This window comes from Schistocerca serialis, chromosome 8, assembly GCF_023864345.2.
Source record: "Schistocerca serialis cubense isolate TAMUIC-IGC-003099 chromosome 8, iqSchSeri2.2, whole genome shotgun sequence".
NCBI lineage: Eukaryota > Metazoa > Arthropoda > Insecta > Orthoptera > Acrididae > Schistocerca > Schistocerca serialis.
The window spans coordinates 323,647,389-323,661,119 of record NC_064645.1 but is presented as its reverse complement, the minus strand read 5'-3'; the positions used below and the strand labels follow the sequence as shown (position 1 = coordinate 323,661,119).

Here is a 13,731-nt window from a genome sequence, read left to right as displayed (position 1 = left end):
CATTAAAATGGATCATAGAAACTTACTTTTTAGTTAGGGACAATATTTTGCAGAACTCTATGGCTTGAAAGGTTGTCAAAAGTGTACTTGAAAAATAGAGATGAAATAGAATTAAACTCAGAACATTCAATGCTGAGGAACAGACCTTTGTGGTAATTAATGTGAGGGTTATGCCATAGAAAAGAGAAAAAATCTGCCTTTGATCGTGTACACCTTCCGGGTTACAGGACTGGAGTAGGTGGTGGTGGGAGGGTGCATGGGACAGGTTTTACACTGGGGGCGGTTACAAGGGTAGGAGCCAGAGGGTAGGGAAGGTAGTTTGGGGATTTCATAGGGATGAACTAAGATGTTACGAAGGTTAGGTGGATGGCGGAAAGACACTCTTGGTGGAGTGGGGAGGATTTCATGAAGGATGGATCTCATTTCAGGGCAGGATTTGAGGAAGTCGTATCCCTGCTGGAGAGCCACATTCAGAGTCTGATCCAGTCCCAGAAAGTATCCTGTCACAAGTGGGGCACTTTTGGGGTCTTCTGTGGGAGGTTCTGGGTTTGAGGGGATGAGGAAGTGGCTCTGGTTATTTGCTTCTGTACCAGGTCGGGAGGGTAGTTGCACGATGCGAAAGCTGTTTTCAGGTTGTTGGTGTAATGGTTCAGGGATTCCGGATTGGAGCAGTTTCGTTTGCCACGAAGACCCAGGCTGTAGGGAAGGGACTGTTTGATGTGGAATGGGTGGCAGCTGTCATAATGGAGGTACTGTTGCTTGTTGGTGGGTTTGATGTGGAGGGACGTGTGAAGCTGGCCATTGAACAGATGGAGGTTAACGTCAAGGAAAGTGGCATGGGATTTGGAGTAGGACGTGGTGAATCTGATGGAACCAAAGGAGTTGAGGTTGGAGAGGAAATTATGGAGTTCGTCTACACTGTGAGTCCAGATCATGAAGATGTCACCAATAAATCTGTACCAAACTTTGGGTTTGTAGGCCTGGGTAACCAAGAAGGCTTCCTCTAAGTGACCCATGAATAGGTTGGCGTACGAGGGGGCCATCCTGGTACCCATGGCTGTTCCCTTTAATTGTTGGTATGTCTGGCCTTCAAAAGTGAAGAAGTTGTGGGTCAGGATGAAGCTGGCTAAGGTAATGAGGAAAGAGGTTTTAGTTAGGGTGGCAGGTGATCGGCATGAAAGGAAGTGATCCATCGCAGCGAGGCCCTGGACATGCGGAATATTTGTGTATAAGGAAGTGGCATCAATGGTTACAAGGATGGTTTCCGGGGGTAACAGATTGGGTAAGGATTCCAAGCGTTCGAGAAAGTGGTTGGTGTCTTTGCTGAAGGATGGGAGACTGCATGTGATGGGTTGAAGGTGTTGATCCATTCTGTGGGGGCTTGGTAACCAGCTACAATGGGGCGGCCGGGATGATTGGGTTTGTGAATTTTAGGAAGAAGCCCAGCTTTAACCAACACTTTTTTCCTTTTTTCACACCAGATCTCCAGTTGCTTTCTGCCAGCACTTTCGTTTGGTAAGTCACACCATCTTTGTATATATATAAAAACAAAGAACAAAGATGGTTTGGTAAGTCATATATATATATAAAAACAAAGAACAAAGATGATGTGACTTACCAAACGAAAGCGCTGGGAGGTCGATAGACACACAAACAAACACAAACAGACACACAAAATTCAAGGTTTCGCAACCAACGGTTGCTTCATCAGGAAAGAGGGAAGGAGAGGGAAAGACGAAAGGATGTGGGTTTTAAGGGAGAGGGTAAGGAGTCATTCCAAACCCGGGAGCGGGACGACTTACCTTAGGGGGAAAAAAGGATAGGTATACACTCGCACACACACCCATATCCAACCCCACATACACAGACACAAGCAGACAAAATGTATATACCTAAGGTAAGTCTTTCCGCTCCCGGGATTGGAATGACTCCTTACCCTCTCCCTTAAAACCCACATCCTTTCGTCTTTCCCTCTCCTTCCCTCTTTCCTGACGAAGCAACCGTCGGTTGCGAAAGCTTGAATTTTGTGTGAATGTTTGTGTTTATTTGTGTGTCTATCGACCTGCCAGCACTTTCATTTGGTAAGTCACATCATCTTTGTTAATATATATAAAAACAAAGATGATGTGACTTACCAAATGAAACCACTGGCAGGTCGATAGACACACAAACATATACACAAAATTCAAGCTTTCGCAACCAACGGTTGCTTCATCAGGAAAGAGGGAAGGAGAGGGAAAGACGAAAGGATGTGGGTTTTAAGGGAAAGGGTAAGGAGTCATTCCAATCCTGGGAGTGGAAAGACTTACCTTAGGGGGAAAAAAGGACAGGTATACACTCGCACACACACACACACACACACACACACACACACACACACACACACACACACACAAACACACACACACATCCATCGGCACATATACAGACACAGGCAGACATATGTAAAGGCAAAGAGTTTGGGCAGAGATGTCAGTTGAGGTGGAAGTACAGAGGCAAAGATGTTGTTGAGTGACAAGTGATGCACAAGGGGCGGTGACTTGAAATTAGCGGAGGTTGAGGCCTGGTGGGTAATGGGAAGAGAGAATATATTGAAGGGCAAGTTCCCATCTCCGGAGTTCTGATAGGTTGGTGTCAGTGGGAAGTATCCAGATAACCCGGATGGTGTAACACTGTGCCAAGATGTGCTGGCCGTGCACCAAGGCATGTTCAGCCACAGGGTGATACTCATTACCAACAAACACTGTCTGCCTGTGACCATTCATGCGAATGGACAGTTTGTTGCTGGTCATTCCCACATAGAAGGGTTCACAGTGTAGGCAGGTCAGTTGGTAAATCACATGGGTGCTATCATACATGTATACACCTTCCGTGTTACAGGACTGGAGTAGGTGGTGGTGGGAGGGTGCATGGGACAGGTTTTACACCGGGGGCGGTTACAAGGGTAGGAGCCAGAGGGTAGGGAAGGTGGTTTGGGCATTTCATAGGGATAAACCAAGAGGTTACGAAGGTTAAATGGACGGCGGAAAGACACTCTTGGTGGAGTGGGGAGGATTTCATTAAGGATGGATCTCATTTCAGGGCAGGATTTGAGGAAGTCGTATCCCTGCTGGAGAGTCACATTCAAGAGTCTGATCCAGTCCCAGAAAGTATCCTGTCACAAGTGGGGCACTTTTGGGGTCTTCTGTGGGAGGTTCTGGGTTTGAGGGGATGAGGAAGTGGCTCTGGTTATTATCTTCTGTACCAGGTCGGGAGGGTAGTTGCGGGATGCAACAGCTGTTTTCAGGTTGTTGGTGTAATGGTTCAGGGATTCAGGACTGGAGCAGATTCGTTTGCCACGAAGACCTAAGCTGTAGGGAAGGGACCGTTTGATATGGAATGGGTGGCAACTGTCATAATGGAGGTACTGTTGCTTGTTGGTGGGTTTGATGTGGACGGATGTGTGAAGTTGGCCATTGGACAGATGGAGGTCAACGATGAGGAAAGTGGCATGGGATTTGGAGTAGGACCAGGTTAGTCTGATGGAACCAAAGGAGTTGAGGCTGGAGAGGAAATTCTGGAGTTCTTCTTCACTGTGAGTCCAGATCATGAAGATGTCATCAATAAATCTGTACCAAACATTGGGTTTGCAGGCCTGGGTAACCCAGAGGGCTTCCTCTAAGCGACCGATAAATAGGTTGGCGTACAAGGGAGCCATCCTGGTACCCATGGCTGTTCCCTTTAATTGTTGGTATGTCTGGCCTTCAAAAGTGAAGAAGTTGTGAGTTAGGATGAAGCTGGCTAAGGTAATGAGGAAAGAGGTTTTAGGTAGGGTGGCAGGTGATCGGCGTGAAAGGAAGTGCTCCATCACAGCGAGGCCCTGGATGTGTGGGATATTTGTGTATAGGAAAGTTGGGTTGGGTTGTTTGGGGAAAGAGACCAGACAGCGAGGTTATCGGTCTCATCGGATTAGGGAAGGATGGGGAAGGAAGTTGGTTGTGCTCTTTCAGGGGAACCATCCTGGCATTTGCCTGGAGTGATTTAGGGAAATCATGGAAAACCTAAATCAGGATGGCTGTCGCGGGATTGAACCGTCGTCCTCCCGAATCCGAGTCCAGTGTCTAACCACCGCGCCACCTCGCTCGGTTTAGGGAAGTGGCATCAATGGTTACAAGGATGGTTTCCGGGGGGTAACAGATTGGGTAAGGATTCTAGCTGTTCGAGAAAGTGGTTGGTGTCTTTGATGAAGGATGGGAGACTGCATGTAATGGATTGAAGGTGTTGATCTACGTACGCAGATACGTTCTGTGGGGGCTTGGTAATTTCAGTTTATTGCCAGGACACTGAGAAAATGCAGTCAGTTTATAAAGGAAATTACTTACAAATCCCTTATGCATCATATCTTAGAATATGTCTCAAGTTTATGGGACCCGTACCAATTAGTATTAACAGGAGACATTGAACATACACAGAGAAGAGTGACACAAATGGTTACAGATTTGTTCAACTCAAGGAAGACCATCATAGAAATTCTGAAGCACTTGAATCAGCAAATGCTTGAAAATAGCCACAAATTATTCCATATAAGATTACTTTTAAAGTTTCAAGAACCAGTATTGAGTGAAAAATCTAGAAATTTTCTTCATCACCCCACATATCTCTCTCTTAGGGACCTCACAGACAAGATCAGACTAATTACAACAGTCACAGAGAAATTCAAACAGTCATTGCTCCTGCACTTAAAACGTAACTGGAAGGAATATTTACATGTGGTACCTCACTGATTGTCCTTTGTCGTGAACTTCACAGTGATTTATGGAGTATGTATGTATGCGTAGATATAGATTCTAGATAGCAGAGAAACAAACTACAGAGTGGTAAGATCTCCTTAAATGTTTGTGTGGTTCAAGAAATAAAAAGAAAAGTGTGTGGTTAACAATGAAACCAATGGCATTATGAAAGTAATGCAAGTTGATGAGTACTAAGCCATGTGAAGTCTGAAGAAAGGAAAGATGATGATGAAATTTTAATGTAGATGGTTATGATTTTAAGAAAGTAATACAGCAGTTTAGGATATTGTTCATATTCCTATCTGGAGTTTCCATTATTTGAGAAAATAATACAAAATTGTTTACAGAATGTTTGTGCAATAAGATAACTCACCAAAAGTTGAACAATGTCATAGTTGTTCTGTTTTCAAAAAAGATGGAGATATGACATGAAAAGCTATAAACCTAACAACCTTCTGTTTATATTATTCCTAGATATTCATAAAAATTATTGTTGGATAAAAAACACTGTATTTTAAATAACTAAACTGGCTATAAAAAAGGACATTGCACAACAGACAATTTACAAGTTGTGATCAAAATTATGGAATAGAGTAATGGGTATGAATTACTGCATTGTCTTACATCCATAGATTTTGAGAAAGCATTTGGGTGATCTAGAGGTCTTGGAGTAAAATGAACAGAGTTTACTGGTGGTAGATTCCACTGTGTCTCAGACAGAAAACTTACAATCATGAAAGTGAGGTAACGTACTTTACTACAAAAAATCATTGAAATCAGTGAGGGTTTCCCAGCTGCCAACAGAGAGATGCATATTGGCAATTATCAGCAGAGATGGGAAACAAAGAAGTGGATCAGGGCATACTAATGTTACAATAGGAATGAGATCATTCATCAGTAATATTTACTGGTAGAAATTTGCATGAGCCTTGTTTCAAAAGAGTATCATCATTTTTTTGTTATGTAATTATCTTAAATATGGAAAATCATGAATTCATTTTGATTGAAGTGTAGATGAGTCATTGTATATATAGTAGTGGCAGGAGATCACACGCACAAAGAGGTTTAACTTTTATGAGCTTTCAGAGCCAGTGGCTCCTTCTTCTGGCAAAAGAGTTGAAAGGGAAGGAAGACGAGTGAATGAAAAGGACTGGAGAGATTTAAGGAAAGGGGTACAGTTCAGAAAAGTCACCCAAACTCCTGGGTCAGGGGAAACTTACCGGCAGGATGAGAAGGAGAGACTTTCCACCTTCTCATCCCGTCCAATAAGTCTCCCCAACCCAGGATTGTGGGTGACTTTCCTTAACTGTACCCCTTTCCCTAAACCTCTCCAGTCCTTTTTCTTCACCCCTCTTCCTTCCCATTCAACTCTTTTGGTAGGAGAAGGAGCCACTGGCTCTGAAAGCTTGTAAAAGTTTAACTGTTTTGTGTGTGTATTCTCCTGCTGCCACTTGGTGAGTAGATTTTTTTATCGATCCATTTAATTATATTGTCAATAATTGATTATTATCATTGTTATATACATACAAATCAACAATATTTGATGGATTTACTAGAAATGTTTCAAAATCGTTAAACCACTTGAAATTACTTTCATTAATCGAAAGTGAAAGCACTTCATGTGCCATACTTACGCCAATAAGTGTGTTAATATAATTTTAACTGAAGTCTAACATGATACACCATAGAAATTCTTGAAATTAGTTTTTACAACTGTATCAGTGGTGGTCTAAGAAAGGTTTCAAAATGCTTATGGAGATGACTACTTATTGACAAATTAATTGTGTTATTGAGACATACTTTTTTGGATGGGGCCCACCTTTAGCAAAACACAATTTTGCTTTTCATCCAAAACATGTTTCATTGCAGTTGCAGCATCATTAGTTGGCTTTTATTTTATGGCAGTTAAAGATAAAGAATGTTCTTTACTCTTTGTGTACATGTAAATCTTAGTTTTTAAAATAATAATTACAGATTTTTGGAGAAACACATAAAATTATGAATTCATACCTTTTTACCACATGGTGTGGTTTTCCTGATGTATTACATTTTTACAGTGACTGTTTTCTTTCACATTTTGTCATCTGCAACCTTATACACTTTAAATTATATATAAAAACAAAGATGAGGTGACTTACCGAACAAAAGCACTGGCAGGTCGATAGACACACAAACAAACACAAACATACACACAAAATTCAAGCTTTCGCAACAAACTGTTGCCTCATCAGGAACAGTTTGTTGCGAAAGCTTGAATTTTGTGTGTATGTTTGTGTTTGTTTGTGTGTCTATCGACCTGCCAGCGCTTTTGTTCGGTAAGTCACCTCATCTTTGTTTTTATATATAATTTTTCCCACGTGGAATGTTTCCTTCCATTATACTTATACACTTTAATGTAGACAAGGCGGACCCCATCCAAAAACAAATGTTTCGTTAAAGCAAACACGTAAAAAGAGCTTCAATCCCAAGATGATTATGTGTTATTGATCACAAGTCAGTTCTACTGCTCGCAGTTTTTATAATTTATGAAATTTGGTCACTTTGGTCGTCTGACAAAAAGTTATAAGTAAGGGGAATATTAGCGTATTTCAGTACTTTTACATCTCATTACAAAGCTAAAAGAAATCTTGCATTTTTTTCAGCCCTGACAACCAATATGTCATACTTGGCATGCAAGATGGAAAAATTCGCATTAACCGTGTTAAACCAAACTATCGTGACATGACAGATTACTGGCTATTATCAATGCATGATAATGATAATGGAGTTATCACACGTCTCTGCTTCAGTAATGATCTTTCATACATGTTTTCTTGTGGCTGTGATGGAAATACATATATGTACAATTTCAATCTAGAAATTCCAATGGATGTTGCCACAGATATAAAATATATCATGCGAATGGGAGCTGTAAGTTTCATTCATTTAAAGTTGTATTAACTTTAACTAAGTCACAATTTTAGCCCATTGTTAAATAAGGAAGTAATAGTAAGTTGAAATCTGCTTACTTTAAGGATATTACTGTATTAAAGATATTGCAACCAACCCTGGGAGTTTTCTGTCTGAAAATTGATGACAACTTTAGCAGTTCATTTTAATCATACATCTGTACTTTGTGGGCATGGGGTAGTGATATTTACTCCCACAGCACATGTAGAAGACCGTGTGACTTGCGGGATGACAGCCAGTGTCCAGGCAGGTGACTGCAACATGCATTCCCAGCTTTTCTGACGCTTGTACTCAGACTATGGCACACAACCCCACTGCATCTGTCATGCGATAAGCATCTTGTGTCATCTGCGCCCACAGACAATGGACAGTGGAGTGTTTAGCTGCAGTAGCCAGCTCCGTGATGAATGACTGCATTCCAGGGGCCGCTGGTGTGTAGTGCAGTGGTGTCTACAGCATGATGGTGGAAGATGGCTGCCGTGTGTGTGATGCAATCTGGTGCCCCTTGGGCAGGAATTTGGCTTGCTGATAGCATGAGCCTGGGATGGCCTGCTGTGCTGTGGCTCAATATCTGGGAGTAAGCTTAGTGCAGAAAATAGGCACCACAATGGTGACTTACAAAAATCACAACTATCTGTACAGGTTAACAGTGCACCTGTTCTGCCACTGTACCACTTCTAGTCACGTGTACAACGATACTGAAACCCTCAATGGAGAAAAACCTTTTCCTGTCCTGCAAGAACTGTGCGCTACTGTCATGTTGGCAAGTTTTGAGCAAGCTGTACCCCTAGCAATAATTCAACAGCTCTGTTACTGTAATCTAAATGCCAACAGCTCATGTTTGCCAGCTACCAGTGGCTGCTGCAGTACTTAAACACATATTTCCACAGACACTACACTATCCCCCCTCCATGGGAAGACCCAGCTTGCAGGCTCCCACTTTAGACCAATCTACAACAATGTATTACATTTACAGATAAATTTCCATTATAACAGTATCTGGGGGCTTAATGCGCAAGGTTCAGAGACCGTATTTAACTTACAAAGCTTACTTCCTTGACTTCCTCTTACACTACTAGGCTACTTATTGCTACCCCCCTCCCCCCCCCCCCCACCCCCCCCACCCCCTTAATGATTCATTAATTCCTTTGGAGCCTACAACACATTGCACCTGGACACTTTCATATCCTCCCAGTCATATGCCATTGGCAATTCTCTCTCCATGCTCACATGGCTTGTTCTGTATCTTCGTATTCTCTTAAACTGTAGAAAATACATTTATCATCAACATTCACACTACAACATTCCACATACACTCACTTTCATGCCCTCGGGATCCTGTCTACCATAATATGTCCACAAGTGGATCAGGTTGACATGTGCCTTTCCATCTAAATTAGATAAAGGCTATGCATAGAAGAATCAGAGCCACTATGGTGCTATGTAGTGTGATGCTCAAGGTCACAGTTGCTTATCATTACCCTTCCCTAAATAGCTTAATATGTGGTGTCAACTGTTCTGCTGAAATCTGCCCCTCTTGTGTTTCTATTAATTGGTTCAAGGAATGTATCAGATGTAGTTTCAATGTACTGTTAAGGATGGTTTGATTCTACATTGGAAGTACCTCTAGTGGTTGATCTGGCCGGTACAACTGTGTCTGTGTGGTCTGTGTGATGTTCAACTTTGCAGTTTGCACAACTGTGGCTGGTAGATGGAGGGCTGGCCGTATGTCACTTGCTGTCCCACTGATCAACAACCCACTACAGCTCAGCTTCACTCCCCATGCCTTTGTGAGCCTTGCTTGTTCATAGCACCACTACCACATCATATCCTGAGTAAATACGGTTAACACTGTAAGCTGCAAAAATCAATTAGATACCACAATGTCTGACAGATAGTCTTGTTCCCATGTTTTCTGCCGAAGAATAGCTGCACTGCTCATGTGTTTTCACCAGTTTGAAGCAGTTGGGCCAGGCACATTGCAATCTGCTCTCTCTGACAGTGTTCTAGTTCCACTCTGTCATTATTACATGTCTGTCTCCTTCTGAGATTAACAATTCACCAGCTGCCCTTACATGTATAAATTTCTCTACTGAGCACTGTGATCAATCTCAGCTCTGGTGGCAGTTCCCCCTGAACTTTTCGCTCTGGCGAGAACAGTATGGTACATGGCCATCCATGAATTGTGTGATAAATAACTTTATATAAGCTCACTATTACCCATACAGTGTGTGCTAGTGATTCTAACAGCCTTGTTATAGTGACTTACATAAAACACATCCACTTGTGCTTGCATGATTCCCAAGTGTGGTTTTACAGTGTCCTTTGAAAGCTTTGCATATTCCATCACCTCAGTCATCAGCTTCCATAGCATACGCATATTGTTTAACACTCAGTATCCAGCTTGTTGAACATTGCGTGTGCAACTGTAACTGCTTGCTGGTTCTGCATAACAATCATTTCCCTATAGTGAGAAAGGTGATCTATTATTCTCAACACTAAACAGTTACCTGACAGAGTCCCATTAAATGGTCCTAACACATCTACCTCAATCATTTGAAATGGCTTTGACACTTGTGGCAGTCTCTGTAATGGTATGGTATTCATTTATAACTCAAGTCTGCACAGTGTGCACACTGCACACAATTTCTGACATACTGATCTGCATCTCCCTTTCTTCCCTTCTATCTATATCTCACAGCCACCTTATGGTTTATTGACTTGCACCATCCATGACCAGACAAAATGTGATCATGCGCCTTTCTCAGGACTTTCTCCTTTGTCTTAGCCGGCAACATTACCTGCAGACCAAACCTTGTTACCTGGTTAGCTTGCACATAAGACCATCACTCATGCTGAACTGCTGTTGCTTCCTGGAAAGCTTGCAGTCACCCTCAGCATTCTGCACAGCTAGTCATTCAGCAAGTGCATGGCCAAGCATTTACTACCTTTCTACTCAAAGCTTCTACATTTCCATGTGTCTTGCTTGGCCTGTGCATGACTTCGTAATTGAATTCAATGAGTCTTAATGCCTATCCTACTTAAGGATGTATAAGGCTACATCTATGATAACTGGTATTTGACTTCTCGTTTAGAAATTAAAAAAAAAAAAAAAAAAAAAAAAAAAAAAAAAAAAAAAAATCATATTTCAGGGTTTCTGGAAATTCAACCCGCAAGGGAGTGCAACAGACGATGAATATTATTGAGAAACACTTTGTGCATTAAAAAAGTAAAGCTAAATTTAAGAAAACTGGTATTTCATGTCTTGAATATGTATGAAGAAATATTTATTAGGGGATGAAAGTTGCTATGGAAATATTGTCACAAGAATGCAAAAGGCATGTTTAACAAAAGTTTGGATCCCAGCTATCAAGCTACGAGGACCACTTTATGGGCAGAAGTGTGCTCGGAAGAGACCATGCTTATATGGCCTTACCTAGCACGAAAATCTGAGAAGGTGTTGTAATTAGTGAACAACATAAAAATTCAATTAAATAATAAAAAATTAAAAAAAAAAAAGAAAATTGTCGCAGGCCATGCAGGCTACATGAGTGAAGCAGTGGCTGCTAAGCTAGTATAATAATGTAATTAAGTAGGAGATTATGATGCACAGCAATTGCATCTTTTCTTATGTATTTTTCTTTATTTTTTTCTGGTAATTCTATAACTCACATAAAGAAAGCATTAACTATTTCAGCAATGCTGGGTTTACTCATATAACTGTTGGTATTTACCAGAAGATTGAGAGACTTATGTATGAAACAATTTCAGTTTTGAAAAAACTGTTCACAAGCAACAATAATCGTTTAGCTTTATATACATATGTAAGTGTGTATCTCTCATAGCCTGTATCAGATGCACCAAGTACAGCAAGAGTGTTTCTTTAGTAACTGTTTCGTCAAATTAATCTTTATTAGCTACTGTAATAGATAAACTTCTAGTGATCCTTCATCACGTATAAAATGTTATATTGGGTGGAACTGTCACCCAAAATCATTCAGATTGTATCGCCTTCCCATAGAAAGTATCTGTTAGGACATACATATAAACTAGCCTGAATAGGAAGTAAATCCTTTCATTTACTTAATAGATCCTCTGACCAGGTGAATTTCATCCTCCAAAGACATGGGATAAAAGCTTTATTTCCATTGGTATTTGATATCATTGATCATTCAGAAGAGCAAGATATAGCTTCAGCAATATAAAATTTGTTGCATTTCTTCGCAATGGTAGTTAAAGAATTAAATATTCTGAGCTGCAACAGTAACGAGAAGTCCTCACACTCTATGTCATAAGCATTATTTATCATGCTTTTCATCAATTGCTTTGGAAAATACTCTGGGTATCCTCTCAGGAACTTGTGGTCATGTCACATCTTGTTCTTTTGTGGTATCAACACTTTGGCTGTTTTCAGGGTAAAATATCAAATTAAAACTACATTTCACATTCAGTGGGGAACTCTCTATCCAGAGTAGTTTCAGATACTTTCTTTACCATAAAAATACTTATGCCTTCTCAAGGAAAGATTCCAGGGAAAAGTGCAGAAGGGTACACCATCTATTATGGGTGCGAGGTTTTTCCTCAGTTCCTCCCCCCCCCCCCCCCCATCCCTCCCCCCCTCTCCTTCTGCTAGAGCAAAAGTACTTACTAGCTTTATCTGAATTTTTTTGACAAAGATGCACCAGAGGGCTTTGCCTGTCTATCTTCTAGCATGGCCGAATGATGTTTGGAAACCACTATTGTTGATTATATAAGTGATTGTATGTATGACTTTGTGTCTGGGCATGTATCAGTCCGCTCCTGCAGTGGTGCAGAGGATTCTATTTCGATGTGTCTGATGCTTGTGCAGCCATTGACTACACTTCATCGAACCTTGCAGAACTAGCACTCCAGGAAGAAAGGATATTGTGGAGACATGGCTTAGCCACAGCCTAGGGGATGTTTCCAGAATAAGATTTTCACTCTGCAGTGGAGAGCGTACTGATTTGAAACTTCCTGACAAATTAACTGTGTGCCGGACTGAGACTCAAACTCAGGACCTTTGCCTTTCACAGGCAAGTGCTCTACCAACTGAGCTACCAAAGCATGACTCATGACCAATCTTCACAGCTTCAATTCTGCCAGTAACTCGTCTCCTACCTTCCAAACTGGAAGGTAGGAGATAAGGTACTGGCAGGATTGAAGCTGTGAGGACGGGCCATGAGTCGTGCTTGGGTAGCTCAGAAGGTGCGCTCATGGCCTTGCAACTATGGAATGCTACCTTTCCCAATATCCTCCTGATACCAAACCCACCATATCTTTCCTAATCCTTCTGTCTAACCACATCCTGACCCACAGTTATTTAAATTTTGTCATCTGTTGAAAGACTTGCCTCATATTATCCACTACGTCCTCCTTGTGTTGTTGTTCTTCTGTGTTCTTCTGTCCTTCTTTACCCCTCCCAACCTACATCTACCCAGGCAACTGCTTTCAACAATCAATATTCAGTAATAAGTCTCCCCCCCCCTCCCACATCCCCCCCCCTCCCCCCTCCCCCCCCCCTCCCCCCAATGAACCATGGACCTTGCCGTTGGTGGGGAGGCTTGCGTGCCTCAACAATACAGCTGTACTGTAGGTGCAACCACAATGGAGGGGTATCTGTTGAGAGGCCAGACAAATGGGTGGTTGCTGAAGACGGGCAGCAGCCTTTCCAGTAGTTACAGGGGCAAAAGCCTGGATGATTGACTGATCTGGCCTTGTAACACTAACCAAAACGGCCTTGCTGTGCTGGTACTGCGAACAGCTGAAAGCAAGGGGAAACTACAGCCGTAATTTTTCCTGAGGGCATGCAGCTTTACTGTATGGTTAAATGATGATGGCGTTCTCTTGGATAAAATATTCTGGAGGTAAAATAATCCCCCATTTGGATCTCCGGGCGGGGACTACTCAAGAGGACGTCGTTATCAGGAGAAAGAAAACTGGCGTTCTACGGATCGGAGCGTGGAATGTCAGATCCCTTAATCGGGCAGGTAGG

General features: G+C 41.8%; 1 protein-coding gene across 1 annotated transcript in view; it reads left to right on the top strand.

Annotated features, from left to right (window-relative positions):
* The window catches only part of LOC126416999 (cilia- and flagella-associated protein 44-like), a 582,681-nt gene that overhangs the window by 252,840 nt on the left and 316,110 nt on the right, over window positions 1-13,731 (top strand). The window contains exon 13 of the mRNA XM_050084886.1: window positions 7,412-7,679. Within this exon, the coding sequence (XP_049940843.1) occupies window positions 7,412-7,679 (268 nt within the window). The remainder of the gene's footprint in view (window positions 1-7,411; window positions 7,680-13,731) is intronic.